The 19642-nt window shown below is 41.6% G+C and overlaps 1 protein-coding gene across 4 annotated transcripts in view; it reads right to left on the bottom strand.

Moving 5' to 3' along the window:
- The window catches only part of RBBP6 (RB binding protein 6, ubiquitin ligase), a 33018-nt gene extending 23291 nt beyond the window's left edge, over positions 1-9727 (bottom strand). For 2 of the 4 annotated variants that reach the window (XM_012464637.2, XM_012464638.2), the window contains exons 1-3: positions 8500-9727; positions 2997-3096; positions 288-324 (exon numbers count right to left, since the gene is read on the bottom strand). In XM_012464637.2, the coding sequence (XP_012320060.2) occupies positions 288-324; positions 2997-3096; positions 8500-8665 (303 nt within the window). In that variant the 5' untranslated portion in view covers positions 8666-9727. The remainder of the gene's footprint in view (positions 1-287; positions 325-2996; positions 3097-8499) is intronic. The other 2 variants (XM_064362580.1, XM_064362581.1) reach the window with 1 other exon arrangement.
- Positions 9728-19642: the final 9915 nt, after the last annotated feature.

Here is a 19642-nt window from a genome sequence, read left to right as displayed (position 1 = left end):
TCTAAAAAAGATCATACATTAACTGTACAACACAGTGTCATACAGGGAGAATGCTATCATATTTAATATGAAACAATGTTATGGGCACAATTACCCATTTCTACAAAATAAGTGTGCAAATGATGCCACATATATCCATATTCAACTGAGCTGTCATCAAAATACATTTTATTTACAATATGTACTACGATCAGTTGGATATTAAGTTCTAAAATGATTTACTTGACTGCTACATTATAAAGGTAAAGCAATGTGTAGAAAAAGTGTGAGATTGTGTTTTTACATACTGCTTTTGTAGTTGCCATCGCTGGTTCAGTTCGACTTCTAAAAAACAAAATAAAAACAAAACATTAGCTATTTGTGAATTTTTGTGTTAATAAATTTTAACATCTTCAATCACACATTTTTAGAAACATAATTTTCCTTTGGTATATAACAGCCAATTTCTGAATGAATAAATTACTTTGATTAATCTTTACCACCTTTGAACAGTTTTGAGATAGATTTGTGGTTTGGAAAAAAATTCCATACTAGGGAATGTGAAAATAGGAGTATCTTGCCACTTAAAACAAGTGTTTTCTGAAAGGTAGTATACGGATTCTATGTTTAGAAATGTGTTTTTTTCTTAATAAACTGAAAAACTAAATTATGTTGTTTCTCAGTTTCTGAATAGGTTCAGATGTAAATTTCCACACATCAGGAAGACCACTATTGTAACATTTGTAACTTGGATCCCTGAGAAATTGCTGTGCTCCAAAAACTAATTTTCAAATCTGAAAAGCCAAGCTGATACTTATTTTTACTTTTCAAATGTCTCAAAACAATGACCAAGAATTGAACAAGAGGCCAGGTGAGGGGGCTCATACCTGTAATCCCAACATTATGGGAGGCAGTGAGAAGATCACTTGAGCCCAGGAGTTTGAGACTAGCCTGAGCAACACAGTGACCCCATTTCTTAAAAACCAAAACAAAACTGAACAAAAATTCTCACTCCCAGGAAAACACATTTAATCTGAGAGTATTTTAGTGAAAAGAACTGACTTAAATGGCTGTGTAGAACTGGACAATTTGATGTTTAAAAAACATACAAATAAACCCCCAAAAAATTCTTTTAGTCCACAACTCAAAGGAGAAGGAGTTGAGTTGCTAAACACAGCCTTTTAATGCTTAAAGTTTAAGGCATCTTGACTACAGAGAAATGTTAGCATTTAACAGGAGTTTTTAGGTTTGTGTATAATTTGGAATTTGAGATGAAAAAAAATGAGCTTTGATGTTCTAGTATTTGCTCAAAAAACTGATGCATTTTATGAGGCAAATGTATCACAAACAGAATCCTATACATTGTAAATTAACATATAATTCTGGGAAGAGGTAACTTATTTTGCCATGTACTTCAAATAATTCTTTCCCTAAGAGTTTCTATCAAAAAAAAATCTACAGAAACAATGTTTGCCATTAAAAAAGCACTTGGTAAATTAAAGGAAAATTTCATACTAGATTGTAGGAATTAATTCCATAAATTTATAATTCTTAGGCTGGGTGCGGTGGCTCACGCCTGTAATCCCAGCACTTTGGGAGGACAAGGTGAGAGGATCACCTTGGGTCAGGAGTTTGAAAACAGCCTGGCCAACATGGTGAAACCCCGTCTCTACTAAAAATACAAAAATTAGCCAGGTGTGTTGGTGGGCACCTGTAATGCCAGCTACTCGGGAGGCTGAGGCAGGAGAAAGCTTGAGCCCAGGAGGTGGAGGTTGCAGTGAGCCAAGATTGCACCACTGCACTGTAGCCTGGGCAACAGAGCAAAACTCTGTCTCAGGAAAAAAAAAATTATAATTCTTAGAATCATTTAAAGGTAAGAACACATGCCATTAAGTTCACTTGGAAATTACACAACAAGGAAAGCATTCAGCTTTTTAAAGTTGTTACTATATGGAAGACACTGCACAAAAGGACCTCCAAGTGTTAAGATATGGAATGTAACTTTACAACAAACTAATGAGAAAAATATTAGAATACCCACTGCCCACATGAGGTAAAACTCCAAAATGACTATTTTTAACCTTAATTTCAAGAACACATTCCATTCCCTAGCACTGGGAAATTCTAGTTTTCATTGACTCCAAACAATTTGTTCCAAAATCAAACAAAGCTACCTAATTCTAAGTGAAAATCACTACACTTTAAATAACCTATGTTGCTGCCTGTTTCACTACGGCATCTGCTATCACTACTAAAATTGCAAGAAAGTGAAGAAAGTTAAGGATATAAGGTTTTAATCCTGCCCCAGGTTAGTGAATATTAGCTCTAGACTAGTTGTGGGAGATTGCTCTTTTCCTACTCCAATAATGTACATTCACCATGTGCCAGACACTATTTAATTCTTACAACCCTCTAGGGTTTTAAGTACTCACATCCCTGTTTTATTTTTGAGGAATCTGAGGCACAGAGACTTACCCAAAGTCCAAAGTCACACAACTCGTATGAAGCAGTAAATGGAATCAAACCTAAGCCTGATTCCAGTGCCTGTAGTTATAAATCCTACATACTTTATGCCTCCCAGCCAAAGCCCCTTATTGATAAGGAGTAAATATTAGCATTACTGAATACTCTTGATGCTGTCAAAATATTTAGGACACATCTCTACAACACTAAATTTTTGTGGTGAAGAAAATCAAAGCCCCTCACCTCCAAAAACGCAGGTAAAGAAGGGTACAGAAGTAATTTGAATATCACTTTCTTGTCTTCATAAATACTGCCCATACGGAGCAAACATTTTTCCTAATAATGGCCCTTCTCACTATAGGCTAAGTCAATTTAACTGGGGGAAGAAATCAAAAACAAGTAAATGAAGAAATCCCTATCCTCATAGTCTTGAGAAGATGTATTCATTAAGATTAAGGTGATGAGTTCAGTTCTAAAACACACTTCTTTCTCACGAAATTAAAAAAAACTAAGAAAAAGTCTATTTTGAGAAATACATGAGATTTGATACTTACATAACATATGTCTTGCTTGTAGATTTAACACCTCCAATAGGAATTCTTCTAACAATTACAGATGAATTCTTAGGAATTAGAGCATTATCATCAGTATATTCTGTAAACAAAAAGACAAAATCGAATTTCCATTTGGGATTTGGGTGAGTACCCAAGAATTAGAAGACTTCAAATACAAATTTTATGGGAAATGAACTTAAACATAATAACTACACGTTCTTTGCATCTAGATTACTGATAACTGTCAGAACACATCCAAAGCCATAAGAGAGCTTCTTTTCAAAGGACAACAAATATCATCATTACGCTCTTGGCTCTAGCACCCCTACTTTTGTGGAACTCCCAATCTCAGTAATACTATCATTCTTTAGTTTAGCCAGAAATGCTGAACATGTGAATAGAGAAAAAGCTGTTATTCAGAATGAAGATATTCTCTCTCTCCTAGTCTCTAAACATTTGAGTATTATAATTCCTGCACTCAGAAATTATTACTGAGGAAGAAAGACTAAAAATTAAATTGAAGGAATAAAATTCATTCCTTATTCATTCCATTAAGGAATGAATAGTGGAATACAACTTCAGATAGAATGTTGATTCCAAGAAAGCCCCTCAGAACTTCCACTGGACACTTAAAGACTGAGAACCCAGCCAGATATGGGGGAAAAAAACTGGTTGAGGACTATTTCAGGCAGAGGATAAAAAAAGCATGTGGAAAAATGACACAAAACAGCTTGGTGAGCCTAAGAAAATAAAAGAGAAGAATGACACAAAGGTACAGATCATATATTGATTTATATTTTGTTTTGAAGTCCATAAGGAAGTCACAGAAGGATTTTAAGCAAAGTGATGATTTGCTTTTTGTTAAAGAAAAAAAGACTACCGTGGTATCTATGTGGAGCACGAACTGCTAGGAGAACAAGAGTAGATACCAGGGGACCAATAACGAAGCTGCTAAACAATCCAGATAGAAATAATGATGACCTGTGTTAGGATGTGGCAGAAGAAAGACAATGTTTTCAGGTTGGATTGACAAAGCTTGCTGATGGACTGAATATTGGGAAGATGAAGGAGAAAGAGGAATCAGGTCAGAGGAATCCCTGGGTTCCTGGCTTTAGCCACTAGATAAACAGTGATGTCACTTTCTGGGAAAACCAAGAGGAAGATGAATGGATCTCATTTTTATACTCCTTGGACTATTATTCGCAATACTTTTAGAAGAATGAAATTAAGAAACTGGACCTTAACTATGGTAAAAAGATTTGCTAAGGAAAGAATCTGTAAAACTGGCAAAAATAAAAATTACCTAGAAGATGCAAAAATATATCCATCTCTTTTAATTACACAACTAGACCTTTTTAATGTCACTAAGTTTACTCACTTCACTTGAAGTTACTCTGCCCCAAGTGATTATCACTGTTCTTCCAACTATTAAGCTTACCATGCATGTAGGCATTTTAGGCTTTTTATGTGTATCAGTTTCATTATTTTTAGTCATAATGCTAACAGTATTTCCTGTTATAAACGAAATTGTTCAGGGGTTGTTTTCTATATACTTCAAGTAGAAGGCTATAACTCAGAAGTATTCTATTAGAGTTAGGCAATTTCCTAGATTTAGCCATGCCAATGCAGGACTATAATCATTATCTTGGATAGTTCATCATAGTCCCAAATTCCAAGAAAGCTTTGAGTCAGAAAAATTGAGAGCATGCGTGGCATCATTTTTTAAAAATTAATTCTAGAAACAAAACTTTAACACCTGACAGGAAGCTTCTGAATATATAACAACTCAACTCACTCACAAGAGCTTTCAAGACAGCTTATTAATTTGATTAGCACAGTACTGTGTTAAACTAAAAGGTGACTCAATGCCCTTCCAAAGAGACGTTCTAACTTTTTAAATACCTGAATTACAATGGTGATTTCTTACCTCTCAAAGTATCTTTCTAGGGGTAATAAAGACACTTGGGGGGTATTTCATTTAAAATACCTCCTTAATAAGTAGTCTGTTGGCTTCAAAAGACCCTTTTTGCTTGCCAGTTTTTTTGACCCCAGACATGAAAGGCAATGGATGAAATGAAAAACAAGATAAATCTGAGAAATGGAAAGTAAGAAAGATAAGAAGGGTCATTTACAAACATTTCATATTCAGCTTCCAAATCTCTCACACTTTTTAAGTTCAGAATGAAGTATGTTTTGTTTTTCAGGGGTCGGTGTACAGAAAAGTATTAAAGTTTCTCATATATAACAAAGATTACTTGAGATTCATTTTGAAATATAGTCTAGAAACAAGCAAGATTCTTGTCTAAAAATACATGGAATTCTGACTCAAGCATTTTAGTTTTATCAAGATTTAAGGGCCCTATAGGCTGGGCACAGTGGCTCAAGCCTATAATCCCAGCACTTTGGGAGGCCAAGGCAGGAGGATTACTTGGGCTCAGGAGACCACCCTGGGCAACATGACAAAACCCCCATCTCTACCAAAAAAATAAATTAGCCAGGCATGGTGGTGTGTGGCTGTAGTCCCAGCTACTGTGGAGACTGAGGTGGGAGGATCAGTTGAGCCTGGGAGGTTAAGGCCGCAGTGAGCCGAAATTGTGCCACTGTAGTCTAGCCTGGGCAGAGTGAGACTATGTCTCCAAAGAAAAAAAAAAAAAAGATGTAAGGGTCTTAAACATGGACAGAATTCCAAAACTGTAAGGAAATGTTTTATAGAAACATGGCAGAATAGGGATTTTAAAATTATAAGAATGAAATTAAGAAACTGGACCTTAACTATGGTAAAAAGATTACCACAGTGACACTGGCTACTATTTCCCATAAAACTAGTTAAGTAGCTACCCTCAATATCTTTTCCTTTCCTAATTTGAGGATTACATAAAATACATGTTTTCTCCATCATAGCTATCTTTTCTCAACAACTCCTAACATCAAAGCTTTCTCCAAGAAAGGGCATTTCACACAAATATAAAGAAGAAAATGTGCTGGGCAAAAAGACTTCTCTGGCTTTCTGGGTTTGAAATTATGTATCATTTATTTTCCTGGACTGGGAAAAAAAATTTAAGTTACACAAAGTCACAAAACTCTTAATTTGTAGAAAGGATTCTTTGAAACTATAATTTACCCCAGTCTAAAACTGCACTCACTCCCAAAGTGCTGCATATAATCCCAGCACTTTGGGAGATCCACGTGGGTGGGTAACTTGAGGCCAAGAGTTCGAGACCAGCTTGGCCAGCATGGCAAAACCCTGTCTTTACTAAAAATAAAAAAATTAGCTGGGTATGGTGGCACACGCCTGTAGTCTCAGCTACTTGGGAGGCTGAGGCATGAGAATCGCTCGAACCACAGAGGTGGAGATTGCAGTGAGCTGAGATGGTACTACTAAACTCCAGCCTGGGTGACAAGAGTGAGACTCTGTCTCCAAAAAAAAAAAAAAAAAAAGTTGCAGGCTAGGCACAGTGGCTCACACCTGTAATCCCAGCACTTTGGGAGGCTGAAGCGGGCGGATCACAAGGTCAGGAGTTCAAGACCAGCCTGACCAACACGGTGAAACCCTGTCTCTACAAAAAATGCAAAAATTAGCTGAGTGTGATGGCAGGCACCTGTAATCCCAGCTATTCGGGAGGCTGAGGCAGGAGAGTGGCTTGAATCCAGGAGGTGGGGGTTGCAGTGAGCGGAGATCGAGCCACTGCACTCTAGCCTGGGCAACAAGAGGGAAATTCTGCCTCATTAAAAAAAAAAAAAAGTTGCATTCAAGTGTGGGGTCAAAAAGATGGATAAGGCCTAGCCCTAATGATTCAATTGTGTAATACTGCAGCAAAATATGAAACCTGAATATATGACGATTAAAACTGCCTTAATAGCCTTTAATTTCATTCATATTGTCTCTCCTCTCATACTGAATATATCAAGATGGCCCAAACTTCTTATAAACCTATCTGTTCTGTGAAATGTGACTGTTACAGTTAAGGGATGCCTGTGATGCACTTAAATAAAGCTGTTTATCGACTGTTCATGACCACCACCAGCCTTTCCTCTCCTTAGGCAGAGGATTACAAATAGCTCCAATTATCATAGAAGGGTATTTTAAAAACTGGGGAAGCACAGTATTTTACATCTGGACAAATAAAATTCTTCCTTAATATTTTTGAGTCATGATATACCAGCACTACTGTCCCTTAACCTAATACAATTACACTTAGGTCTGCATTATAAATGGAAAGCTGGTCTTCTACAAGACAAGATTTACTCTACCTACTAAACTACGGGCTGGAGGTGGGGGACCTCCCACTGAATTCATGTCATACCTCAAGTGTGATAAAAATTTTAGTGACTGAACGGGTGTGGTGGCTCACGCCTGTAATCCTAGCATTTTGGGAGGCCGAGGCGGGTGGATCACCTGAGGTCAGGAGTTCGAGACTAGCCTGACCAATATGGTGAAACCCCCATCAAAAAAAAAAAAAAAAAAAAAAGACTAAAAAAATACCCTAATTTAATTGTAACTTCATGTTATTCCTTCTTATCCCGTCAATAACTTTTAGGACATTGAACTGCTAAAAACTACCTATCAGCATTACTGATCTCAGAAAAACCAAAACAAGTTCAGAGTCAGGAAAGACACATTTATCTACTATTAAGTTCCAGATACTATCAAATATTTTGGAAAAGCAAAGAATCTAAAGATTCTAATCAGTGGCTTATTGTGTTCTATGGTAGCAGCCTATTTTTCAGTACCTTAGTATCAACAGTCATGTAAAATCTAGCAATTACTACTTTTTAAAAAATCAGTACTTTTGATCTTTACCTATGAATTGCTAAATCTTAAGAGTAATGTGATGAACTAAGAATTCAACTACTTAATTGCCGTATTACTAATTCCGGAATTGACACACAAGATAAGAGCAGTGACATCAGAACATTTCAAGATCCAAAAACAATTCCAACACTGATTATATCTTCAAAAAAATTAAAGTTCAGATCCCTTCTCCACAACACAGGCAAGCAACTCCAAATAAATAAATTCGGGGAGGGAGAAAGGCAGGACATAAAATCTGCCATCAAACTCCACAACGTTGTTAGGCTGTTAGAAAATTAGATGTCTCTCTCTTTTTTTTTTTTCTGATTGAACAAACAAGCCTTGAATAGGCTCTCCTCTCCTCCTGATGGAAAATAAGTTAGAAAACGCCCTAAGACAAGCACCCAAAGAATCTAGATAGCAATCCCCCTCTTCTCCCTCTCTCACTTTAAAAAACATCGAAAAGAATAATTAGGCTTCCACGTTTTGGGGTTAGCATGTTACTGATGACCCAAGTATATGCAGAAATCAAATAAACCAGTGAAACTCCAAGGCCAGCTGCTGCACCCCTTGGCTATCAACGAAAGTTGTATCCAAAGTACTAGAACGAACAGTCCCACTAGAGACATAATGGCGGTTAGCTTCCTGCCAGGCACCTTCTAACTAGTATCTCTCCAGCCAGCAAGTATCTGAAGCCCAAGCGGCACTTACCTTCTTTCGTCTGCGCATTGGTGATCTGCAGGTCGCAGTCGGCAGCTTTCAGCTTCTCTCTCCCCATAATCTGCTTCTTTAAGTCGCAGAGGGAGATGTGGAGCCCATCAAAGGTGACAGTATCATAGTTGAGTTTAGAGGAAAATTTATAATGCACACAGGACATGGTGCCAAGGATTCCTAAGGTTCAGCGAGGAGACGTGGACACTCTCAATGTATGTATATTTATAAACTTTAAGAGCAAAATATGTACACACAAAACACTCAAAGACACCGAAGGACCCTAAGGCCTCAGATTAAATACCCCCCAACCATAAGCAGGGGTTCGTGAGAACAATAATCCAGAGCCCCCCCCGATACTCAGAATCACTTCATGGGGGAGGAGGAGGACGAGGACGGGGGAAAGGGGAAATCGAGAATCCGCCAACGGGCACAATGTCACCCGGCTGGGCCCCCCTCGCTCATGCTACAGGGCCGGCAGAGACGGGGGCAGGCGGTGCAGTCAGTAGCGGTCAGTCCACACGTTAAGAGTCCGAGCGACCCCACAGGGTCAGGGGTCCATAGCGCGGCCGCACCTCCCGGCGGGTCTCTCTCTCCGTGGATTGGGGTGACCCAGGCCCCGGGAGAAGGTTGAGGGGAGAGGGCCTAGGCCCGGAGTCCACGAGCGGCCTCACGCCTCCTCCTGGCTTCCGGACGACCGGCGTCAGCTTCCCCAGGCCCAGGCCCCCACCGCACACAAACCCCTGGCGCCTGCTCCCCGGAGGCCACAAGCGGCCCGGCGGCCTAGGCCGAAAACGCGCGGTCGGCGGAGGAGAGGCCTTCCCGCAGGCCGCCCCCAGCTCCGCCTCCCACCGCCGCCGCCGCCGCCGCCGCCGCCGCCTGGGACACAAAGCCGGCGCTAGGCCTCAGCGAGGCCTCGGAGCACTTCCTCACCACACCGGGCCCCAGCCGGCGGCCGGGTGGCTTCGGCGGACCCCGGGGACACCGCCGAGGCTCCCTGACGCTTCCTCTCGCCGGATCCTCCGCGCTTCGCTCGCCTTTCGCTCCCGTCGCCTTGAGGCCCGGAACCGCGAGAACACGCCCGCAAGCCGCTGGGCAGCGGCCAGGGCTTCGCCGGCTCCCTTTTTGTGTTGCCCCCCCAGGCTCAGGGGCCTTCACCGAGCGGCGGCGACACCTCCAAGCCAGGCACTATGGCGGACGCGGCCTGACTTCGGACGAGCGCCCCACTCCGGGGTCTCTTAAGCGGGGATTGCACGGGCGGCGCGCGCGAGGCGGGGCTGGCGTGCGCGGATAGGCGGGCCAAGGGGCGGGGCCTTGACGACACAAAGCGCACCGGCCCGCCCACATGACCCCGCGCTTTGTGACTCCCGAGCGCGGAACCTGAACTAGCTGGGACAACGGGAGGAACCATCTGCTTCAAAAGGGAGGGGGGAATGTCGCGTCAGGATGTCGCGTCAGGAGGACCGGCTCACAGGAAGGTTCGGGGGTAGGGGAAAGCTCGCCTTGCAGGGGCTGCGTGCAGTTTCTACCGTAAAGTGGCTTGCCTAGGGATGGCCGGCTAACTCCCCCTCTCCCACAGACCCCGTCAGCTCCCCTAAACCTCCCAATTTAAGTAAACATTATGGTTGCTAAGCAGAAAACTATGGTTGCTATGAAAGCGCTCCCTAGCTGCTGCTTCCATCAAACTGGCTACCCTAAACTCTTCACAAATGAAAAATAGTGGAGCAGCCGCTGCCAAGAACTGGTAACAGCTACTAACACAGTACAGATTTATTGAGCTCTTACTATGTGCTAGGAACAGGGCTGACCCCTTAATAACATTGCCAGGCTCAACAGCCAAGTTGTCTGGGTTGTATCCCTAGCTGTAGGGCTCTAGATTTAACCCCTCTGTGCCTGGGTCTCCTTGGCTGCAAAATGCCATTAAAAATAGTACTTGGTTTCCTGGGTTGTTAAGGATTAAATAAATGCACATAAATCCACATTCTAACACCATAACGGTGCATCCGAAATATTAATAGCTGTGGCTCAATAAATGTCAATTTAACAACAAAAACCGCACGTGGTCAACACAACCATTATTTCCGATTTATAGATGAGGAAACGGAAGCTAGCCATCATGTACTTTCGGAATTTGCAGAAGGGAATGCCTGCTCAGTGGCAGGGTCCCAATTCTATTCCTAAGGGCAAAGGCCAGCAACAGTGACAAGAACCCCCTCAGCAAATTGGAATACATTTTTTTCTTCGGTCATGAGGGCATTATTACATTCAGAAAAATCGTACTGTAATAAAATTATATTGATAAACGATAATAATCACTATCGTTTACAATGTATGTTTCTCATCCTCTCTGAATTTTATAGGCTACGCTCAGTGAATTTAGGCAACTGAGAGTAAGATCCTATAGCCAAGGAGTAGCAGAGTTTCCCAGGGACTTCCTGAACGCACACTCCAAATTCTTCCTGAACTTGATTTAAAATTAACCATCATTTTGTCAGAAAAGCCTTCCTAAGGCCATCTTATTTAAATAAGATGGCGATCTTTCTCTATACCTTTAGTCTTTTCTTCCCAGCACTTGCAGATAGTCGACATGTTATACATTTACTTTTTAATTATCTCCCCCAACTCCTACCTTCAGCTGACAATAGGGATCTTATCTTTATCTTTGTTTTTCCTGTATCCTCAGATTTTAGAGCATAGTAGATGCTCAATAAATATGTGCTGAATAACTCGATACGTTTTAATGTGATCTATAGAGATGCTGTGGCAATAAAATTTTGGTCACAGTCAAAGGCAACTCTAGAGATACCAATGCAATTTAACTCAACTACACACATCAGTACTTTTCATATGTAACAAGTTTCTTCCACCCTTAACCTTCTTTGTTATCTCACCAAAAATTTCTTGCTGTCAGGTCCTCTTTATGTTGGTTGCTTTGCTTAAAAGCCTCTGTGTGACTGAAAGGGCGAGAGCTATCTCTAATGAGGGAAGAACTCCACGAGAAAATTGCAAACCATCATGGAATTCACTCCGGAACGCTGAATCTATTCCTTTCGCTGGTCTTTGGCCGACCCCTTTGTATGCTGAATGTCTAATTTAATCAGATCGGTGCATCATGGATCGCAAAGGGAGCCATACCCTCGGATTATAACCCAATCAGAGAGGAAGATGGCGGGGGTGGGGGTGGGGTGGAGGGGTGGGGGGAGATGGTCATAACCCAATCAGAAAGGAAGACAGCTGGGGGTAAGGGGTGGGGGTTAGGGGTGGGGGTGGGGGGGTGGAGGTGGGCTTGGGGGTGGGGTGGGGGTGGGGTGGGGGGGCTGCTTTTGGAAAGAATGTTGTCCATTGGTCCAACTGTTCTCATCCTCCAAGAGCTTTGTTCAACCTGGATATTCTCACTTAGAGAGGCCTCACTTCATATCACATCAAACAGATCAAAATGCATTCATCACCCGCCAAAAGCCTATGACGAAATTAACTTGAGTTGCTTGACTAATAGACACAATGCTACATTTGGTCCATTTTCATTAAATTCCTTTACTAATCTCCTTTTTGCAGTTTTCTTTTCTCTTCTTTTTTGAGACGGAGTCTCGCTCTGTTGCCTGGCTGGAGTGCGGTGGTGCCATCTCCGCTCACTGCAACCTCCACCGCCCGGATTCAAGAGATTCTCCTGCACCATCCTCCCGAGTAGCTGAGATTACCAGCGCGAGCCACCACGCCCAGCTAATTTTTGTATTTTTAGTAGAGTCGGGATTATCAAGTTGGCCAGGATGCTCTCGATCTCTTGACCTCATGATCCATGGGCCTCAGCCCCCCAAAGTGCTAGGATTATCGGAGTGAGCCACAAGCGCCCAGCCTACAGTTTTCTTGTTCTTTCTTTCTTTTTAAATTCTTTTTATTTATTTTATTTTTTCTTCAGTGAGCTGAACTGTAAATTTTGCAGTTTTCTTTGGGTAATATGGAGCTATTCTCTCTGCCATTTCTCTCACCTACCAATATTTTTGTAAGCCTGAAAAAGCCATTTGTACTATACCTACAGTGAATGAAGCATTCCTGTCTAAGCTTCCCGTAATGTAGCAATTCTGGCACTCCCATGTCTCAGGATTTCAAAACTTTGTCATTCTCAAACCCATTATAGCCTCATACCACCAACCATAGACAGTTAGTAGGTCCCCTAACTTATTTTCTTATGTCAAAAGTTCAGTTCCTGTCAGCAGAATTGGGAGATCAAAGGAGCGCTGCCTGCCTGCTGTCTGTAGTGAACTACTCAGGCTCAGAAGTTGGAATGAGGTCTATTCCATGGAGGCTATTTTCTTTTTGTTTAAGTATTAGTAGTGTTATTTTGGAGTCAGGGTCTTGCTCTGTCGCCCAGGCTGGAGTGCAGCGGTGCAATCATAGCTCACTGTAACTTTGAACTCTTGGGATCAAGCAGTCCTCTTGCTTCAGGCTCCTGAGTAGCTGGGACTACAGGCTTGTGCCAACATGCTCAGCTAATTCTTAGTTTTTTTAGTAGAGTCAGAGCCTCACTATGCTGCCCATGCTGGTCTCAAACTCATGGCCTCAAGCAATCCTTCTGCCTTGGCCTCCCAAAGTTCGGGGGTTACAGACCTGAGCTTGTGCCTGGTCCCATGGAGACTGTTCTATGCTTGTATATTGAATTTAATCTTAAAAATGCACCAACAAGGTTGGGCGTGGTGGCTCATGCCTGTAATCCCATCACTTTGGGAGGCCAAAGCGGGCAGATCACCTGAGATCAGGAGTTCAGGCCAACATGGTGAAACCCCGTCTCTACTGAAAAAAAAAATACAAAAATTAGCTGGATGTGGTGGTGTGTGCCGGTAGTCCCAGCTATTCAGGAGGCTGAGGGCAGGAGGATCACCTGAGTTCTGGAGGTAGAGGCTGCAGTGAGCCATGATTGCGCCACTGTACTCCAGCCTGAGTGACAGACTTTGTCTCAAAAATAAAAAAAAAGGAAAGAAAGAAAAGAGCCAGGCAAATGGCTCATAGCTGTAATCCCAGCACTTTGGGAGGCCAAGGCGGGTGGATACTTGAGGTCAGGAGTTGAAGACCAGCCTGACCAATATGATGAAACCCCAACTCTACTAAAAATACAAAAATTAGCAGGGCACGGTGGCGTGCACCTGTAGTCCCAGCTACTTGGGAGGCTGAAGCAGGAGAATCGCTTGAACCCAGGAGGCAGAGGTTGCAGTGGGCCAAGATTGTGCCACTGTACTCCAGCCTGGGTGACAGAGTGGAAAAAAAGAAAAAAAAAAAAAACAAAAGGAAGAGAGGGAGGAAGAAAGGAAGAAGAAAACAATTATTATTTTAAAGAAAGAACCAAAAATCTACAGTAATCAGGAAAGGATAGTGTTGGTGAGATATCTATCAATCAATCAATGAAACAGCATAGAGGGTCCAGAATCAGACTTGTACATATTTACAGTTAGTTGATTTTTGACATATGAGTTAATATAATTCAATAGGAAAAGTATAGTCTTTCCAGCAAATTGTTCTGAAATAATAATATATCTGTACTCAAAAATTATGTATTGAGGTTTGATGTTATTTGTTTTACTTTTTTTATTTTAATTTTTTTTTTTTAATATAGAGTCTCACTTTGTCACCCAGGCTGGAGTGCAGTGGCACAATCTCAGCTCACTGTAACCTCCACCTCCTGGGTTCAGGAGATTCTCTTGCCTCAGCCTCCCGAGTCACTAGGATTACAGTCAAGCACCGTGCCTGGCTAATTTTTGTATTTATACTAGAGACGGGGTTTCACCATGTTGGCCAAGCTGGTCTCAAACTCCTGACTTCAAGTAATCTGCCCACCTCGGCCTCCCAAAGCGCTGGGATTATAAGTTGAGTCTGTGAGTCACCACACCCAGCCTCAGTTTAATTTTTTTTTTATGTTTAAGTTCTGTTGGTACACAATATACTCTTTTTTTAGAGCAGTTTCAGGTTTGCAGAAAAACTGAGTGCCATGTATAGGGTTCCCATATACCCCTCTCCCTCATACAGTTTCCACTACTATTCACATTATTTGTTATGATTGATGAGTCAGCATTTATACACTATAAACTCAAGTCCACAGTTCACATAAGGGGTTACCCTTTGTTTTGTATGTTCTATGGATTTTGGCAAATGTAGAGTGACATATGTCCACCTTTAAAGCCCCGAACTCTTCCTACTCATCCCTCCTTCCTGTTGCTGGACAAAGGGGTCCCCATCCAGACCCCAAGAGAGGGTTATTGGATCTGGCATAGGAAATAATTCAGGGTGAGTATCAGAGCTCAGTCAGAAGAGATTGTGTATTGAAAGCTACTCCATTACAGAGTAGGGCATCCTCAGAAAGCAAGAGGAGGAATGCACTGTCTTTGTTTTAAACTACTGTTATATAGGGGTCTTATCTATGTAAAAGCTAAGCTAGTCCACATTCTAGTGGGCTGACAGCATAACAAAATTTATTAGTTTGTCAATTTCGGAAAAGTCATCCTTAGCACTGAAATCTCCTTTGATATGAAAAAAAGAAAAAAGAAAAAAAAAAGTTATCTTTGCATTTTAGTGGGTAAGTGCATCAAGGCATGACTATGATGATTATAAAAGCATATATTGTTATGAGATATCATGACATCTGAACATTTTATTATTGGAGGAGTTTGTCCTTGTAGGCTTTACCTAAGCTGTTTCCTCTGTTGTAAACATCTTATGACCATGAGCTGTGACCAGCAAGGAATATGTCTTGCTAGTTTTAAGATGAGTCTGTTTTAAAATGGTGTCCCTGGCCAGGCGCAGTGGCTCGTTCCTGTAACTGAAGCACTTTGGGAGGCTGAGGCAGGTGGGTCACCTGAGGTCAGGAGTTTGAGACCAGCACGGCCAACATGGTGAAACGCTGTCTCTACTAAAAATACAAAAATTTGCTGGGCGTGGTGGTGCATGCTGTGATCCCAGCTTCTCAGAGAGGCTGAGGCAGGAGAATCGCTTGACCCTGAAAGGCAGAGGTTGCAGTGAGTTGTGATTACGCCATTGCACTCCAGCTTGGGTGACAAGAGTGAATGAAACTCCATCTCAAAAAAAAAAAAAAAAAGATGGCACCCTGTCATCCTATGCTACTGTTTCCCCAACCCTCCCTCCCACCCCAAACCCCAAGCAATCATTGATTTCTTTACTGTCTCCAGCGTTTTGCCTTTTCTAGAATGCTGTATAGTTGAATCACATAGGTTAAATCATACAGCCTTTTCAAATTGGAGTATTTCACACTTACAGACGAATTGCAAGAACATAAGAAACCCCTATTTACCCTTTACTTAGATTCAGCAATTGTTTACATTTTATCCCATTTCGTTTTTTTTTTTTTTTTTTTTAGAGGCAGAATCTTGCTCTGTCACCCAGGCTGGAGTGCAATGGCGCAATCATAGGTCACTACAGCCTTGACCTCCTGGGCTCAAGCAATCTTCCCACTTCAGCCTCTCCAGTAGCTGGGACTACAGGCTCAAGCCACAACACCCAGGTAATTTTTTTTTTTTTTTTTTTTTGTAGAGATCGGATCTCTCTATGTAGCCCAGGCTGGTTTCAAACTCCTGAGCTTGAGTGATCCCCCCGTGTTAGCCTCCCAAAGTGCTGGGATTACAGGCATGAGCCACCGTGCCTCATCTTGTACTATTCCTTTTTTTTTTTCTTTGAGACAGAGACTCACCCTGTCACCCAGGCTGGAGTGCAATGGCATGATGTGGGCTCACTGGAACCTCTGCCTCCAAGGTTCAAGTAATTCTCATATCTCAGCCTTCCAAGTAGCTGGGACTACATGCGTGTCACCTTGCCCAGCTAATTTTTTGTATCTTTAGTGGAAATGGGGTTTTGACATGTTGACCAGGCTGGTCTCAAACTCCTGACCTCAGGTGATCTGCACTGCCTCAGCCTCCCAAAGTGCTGGAATTACAGGTGTGAGCCACCTCACCTGGCCCTGATTCTTTTTTTAACCATTTGTCCCCTATTCTTCTTTATATTGGTATATTTGGATCTCTGTGAAAGGATTTTGCAGACACCATGTGACATCATTCTTTATCCCTAAAAAAAATTCATGTATATTTCTTGAGAACAAAGGCATTTTATCTTTTTAAAATTTATTTTTTATTTTTTATTTTTTTAGAGACGGGGTTTCTCCACGTGAATCAGGTTGGTTTCGAACTCCTCACCTCAGGTGATCCACCCACCTCAGCCTCCCAAAGAAGGCATTTTATCTTAAACTTTACTTTTATCAAAATCCATTACATTTATCAAAATCCAAACATTGATAGAAAACTATTATTCAATCCACAGTTCAGATTCAAATTTTGCCACCCACTAATGTAATTTATCTCTTTTTCTTCTGGTCTTTGAGCCAATCTTGGATCACATATTGCAGTTAGTTGCCATGACCCTCAAATCTCCCTTAATTTGAAACATTTTGTTAGCCTTTTTCTTTTGAATTTTTTTTTTTTTCGAGACAGGGGCTCGCTCTGTCACCCAGGCTGGAGTGCAGTGGCATGACCACTGCAGCCTCAAACTCCATGGCTCACGTGATCTTTCTTCCTTAGCTTCCCTAGTAGCTCGGATCAAGGCATGTGCCACCATGCCTGGCTAATTTTTAATTTCTTTGTAGAGACAGGGAGTCTTGCTGTGTTGCCCAGACTGGTCTTGAACTCTTAGCCTAAAGCGATCCTCCCTTTTCAGCCTCTGAAAGTGTTGGGTTGAGCCACTGCACCCAGTGGTCTTTTGATATTTTTGAAGAATACAGAATAATTCATTTATATTTATGTCTTTTGATTTGGTTTAATGTTTCCTCATAATTGGATTTAGAGTTTGAATATCTGGCAGAAAAAAACACAGAATTGATGAGTCCTACTCTGGGCATCATTGCAGCAGGGAGTACATGATGGCTAGTCATTACCGATGATGTAATTTTATTTTTTATTTAATTTAATTTTTTTTTTTAAGAGGTGGGGTTTCGCCATGTTGTCCAGGCTGGTCTCGAACTGCTGACCTCAAGTGATCCACCCACCTTGGCCTCCCAAAGTGCTAGGATTACAGGCTTGAGCCACCTTACCCGGTAGGTGATGTTATTTAAAATTTTTTTTTTCTTTTCAGAGACAGGATCTCCTTTTGTTGCCCAGGCTGGAGTGTAGTGGCACAATCGAAGCTCATTGCAACCTCAAACTCCTGGGCTCATGCAATCCTTTTGCCTTGGCCTCTCAAAGTTTGGGATTTTGAGAACAAAGACATTTCCTCTTATACATTACATTTATCAAAATTCAGACCTGTAATATTGATACAGAACTGTTACCAATCCACACTGAGATTTGAATTTTGCCACCTGATACTATAATTTGTCTTTTTTTTTTTTTTCCTGGTCTTTGATCCAATCCTGGATCACACATTGCAATTAGATCATTAAATTTGCATGAGGCCTGAGCCACCATGCCCAATCTCTTTTGATTTTTAAATAAGGTTGTTTTTGCTAGTTTTATCCACTACACAGATACTACCCCTTTGTAATTAATAACTAATTTGTAGGGAGATCCTTTGAGTTTTTTTTTTTTGAGATGGAGTTTCATGCTGTCACCCAGCCTAGAGTGCAATGGTGCTGTCTCAGCTCACTACAAACTTCACCTCCCGGGTTCAAGCAATTCTTCTGTCTCAGCCTCCTGAGTAGCTGGGATTACAGGCGCCTGCCACTGTGCCCAGCTAATTTTTTGTATTTTTAGTAGAGACCGGGTTTCACCATGTTGGCCAGGCTGGTCTTCAACTCCTGACCTCGTGATCTGCACGCCTCAGCCTCCCAAAGTGCTGGGATTATAGGTGTGAGCCACCGCACCCGGCCACTTTGAGACTATTTAAAGATCTTGTTCCTCATAAATTTTTTACCCACTAGTCTAGCATTCATTGAAGATTCCTGCCCGAACCAATGATTACTATGACAGTTGCAGAATGGTGATTTTTCTGAGTCCATCATGCCTTTTAAATTTTTTAGTTGTTAGTTTAGATATACATTGATGAATAGAAGTGTTTAAGTATAATGTCAGATTTAAAAGACGTTTCTTTATAGGCAGTACATTTAGTCTATTCTAAAAGCTTTTCAGTTTGCCATTCCTATTTAATTCTTTTGTCTGGCTGAGTTGAGTTTTTTTTATGGCATGAACTGCGAGTTCTGTTTCATTTTACTTTCCACATACGGATATCCAAATGTCTCAGTACCTGTCATTTGATAAGTCTGCTGTTTTCTCATGGATTAACTTTTTTTTTCCCAAAGAGTTAACTTTTTTTTGCATTAAAAGTATAATAATTCAGCTGGGTATGATGGCTCATGCCTGTAATCCCAGCAGTTTGGGAGGCTGTGGCCGGTGATCACTTGAGGTCAGGAGTTCGAGTGCAGCTGGGGCAACATGGCAAAACCTGTTTCTATTAAAAATACAAAAATTAGCCAGGTGTGATGGTACACGCCTGTAATCCCAGCTACTTGAGAGGCTAAAGAATGAGAATTGCTTGAACCTGAGAGGCAGAGGTTGCAGTGAGCCAAGATCATGGCACTGTACTCCCACCTAGGCCACAGAGCAAGACTCTGTCTCAAATAATAATAAAAAATGTGTAACAATTCACTGCAAATCATTTCCCCCAAAAGTAACCTGCAGGATTCTGCCAACAGCACTGATTTTGGAAATTAATGTTAACTTTTTTTTTTGGTGACAATTTCTCTCTGTCATCCAGGCTGGAGTACGGTAGTGCGGTGGTTCAATCATGGCTCACTGTAAACTTGAACTACTGAGCTCAAGCAATTCTCTTGCCTTAGCCTCCCTAGTAGGTAGGACTACAGGCATGTGCCAACATGCCTGGCTAGTTTTTTTTTTAAGTCCATCATAGCAAGACCCAGAGTGAGACCCTGTCTCAAAACAGGAAAAAAAAAAAAAAAAAAAAGCTTCCCATGGTACCAAGGCAGGAGGAGGATTACTTGAGCTCAGGATTAGCCTAGATGAGTCTGGGCAACGTGGTGAAATCCCATCTCTACAAAAAATGCAAAAATTAGCTGGGAGTAGTAGCTCACACCAGTAATCCCAGCACTTTAGGAGGCTGAGGTATGCAGATCACCTGAGATCGGGAATTTGAGACCAGCCTG

Source organism: Aotus nancymaae, unplaced genomic scaffold (genome assembly GCF_030222135.1).
Source record: "Aotus nancymaae isolate 86718 unplaced genomic scaffold, 86718_ANA_hifiasm-v0.15.2.pri h1tg000049l, whole genome shotgun sequence".
NCBI classification, from domain to species: domain Eukaryota; kingdom Metazoa; phylum Chordata; class Mammalia; order Primates; family Aotidae; genus Aotus; species Aotus nancymaae.
This window is presented reverse-complemented; position numbering and strand designations above follow the sequence as displayed.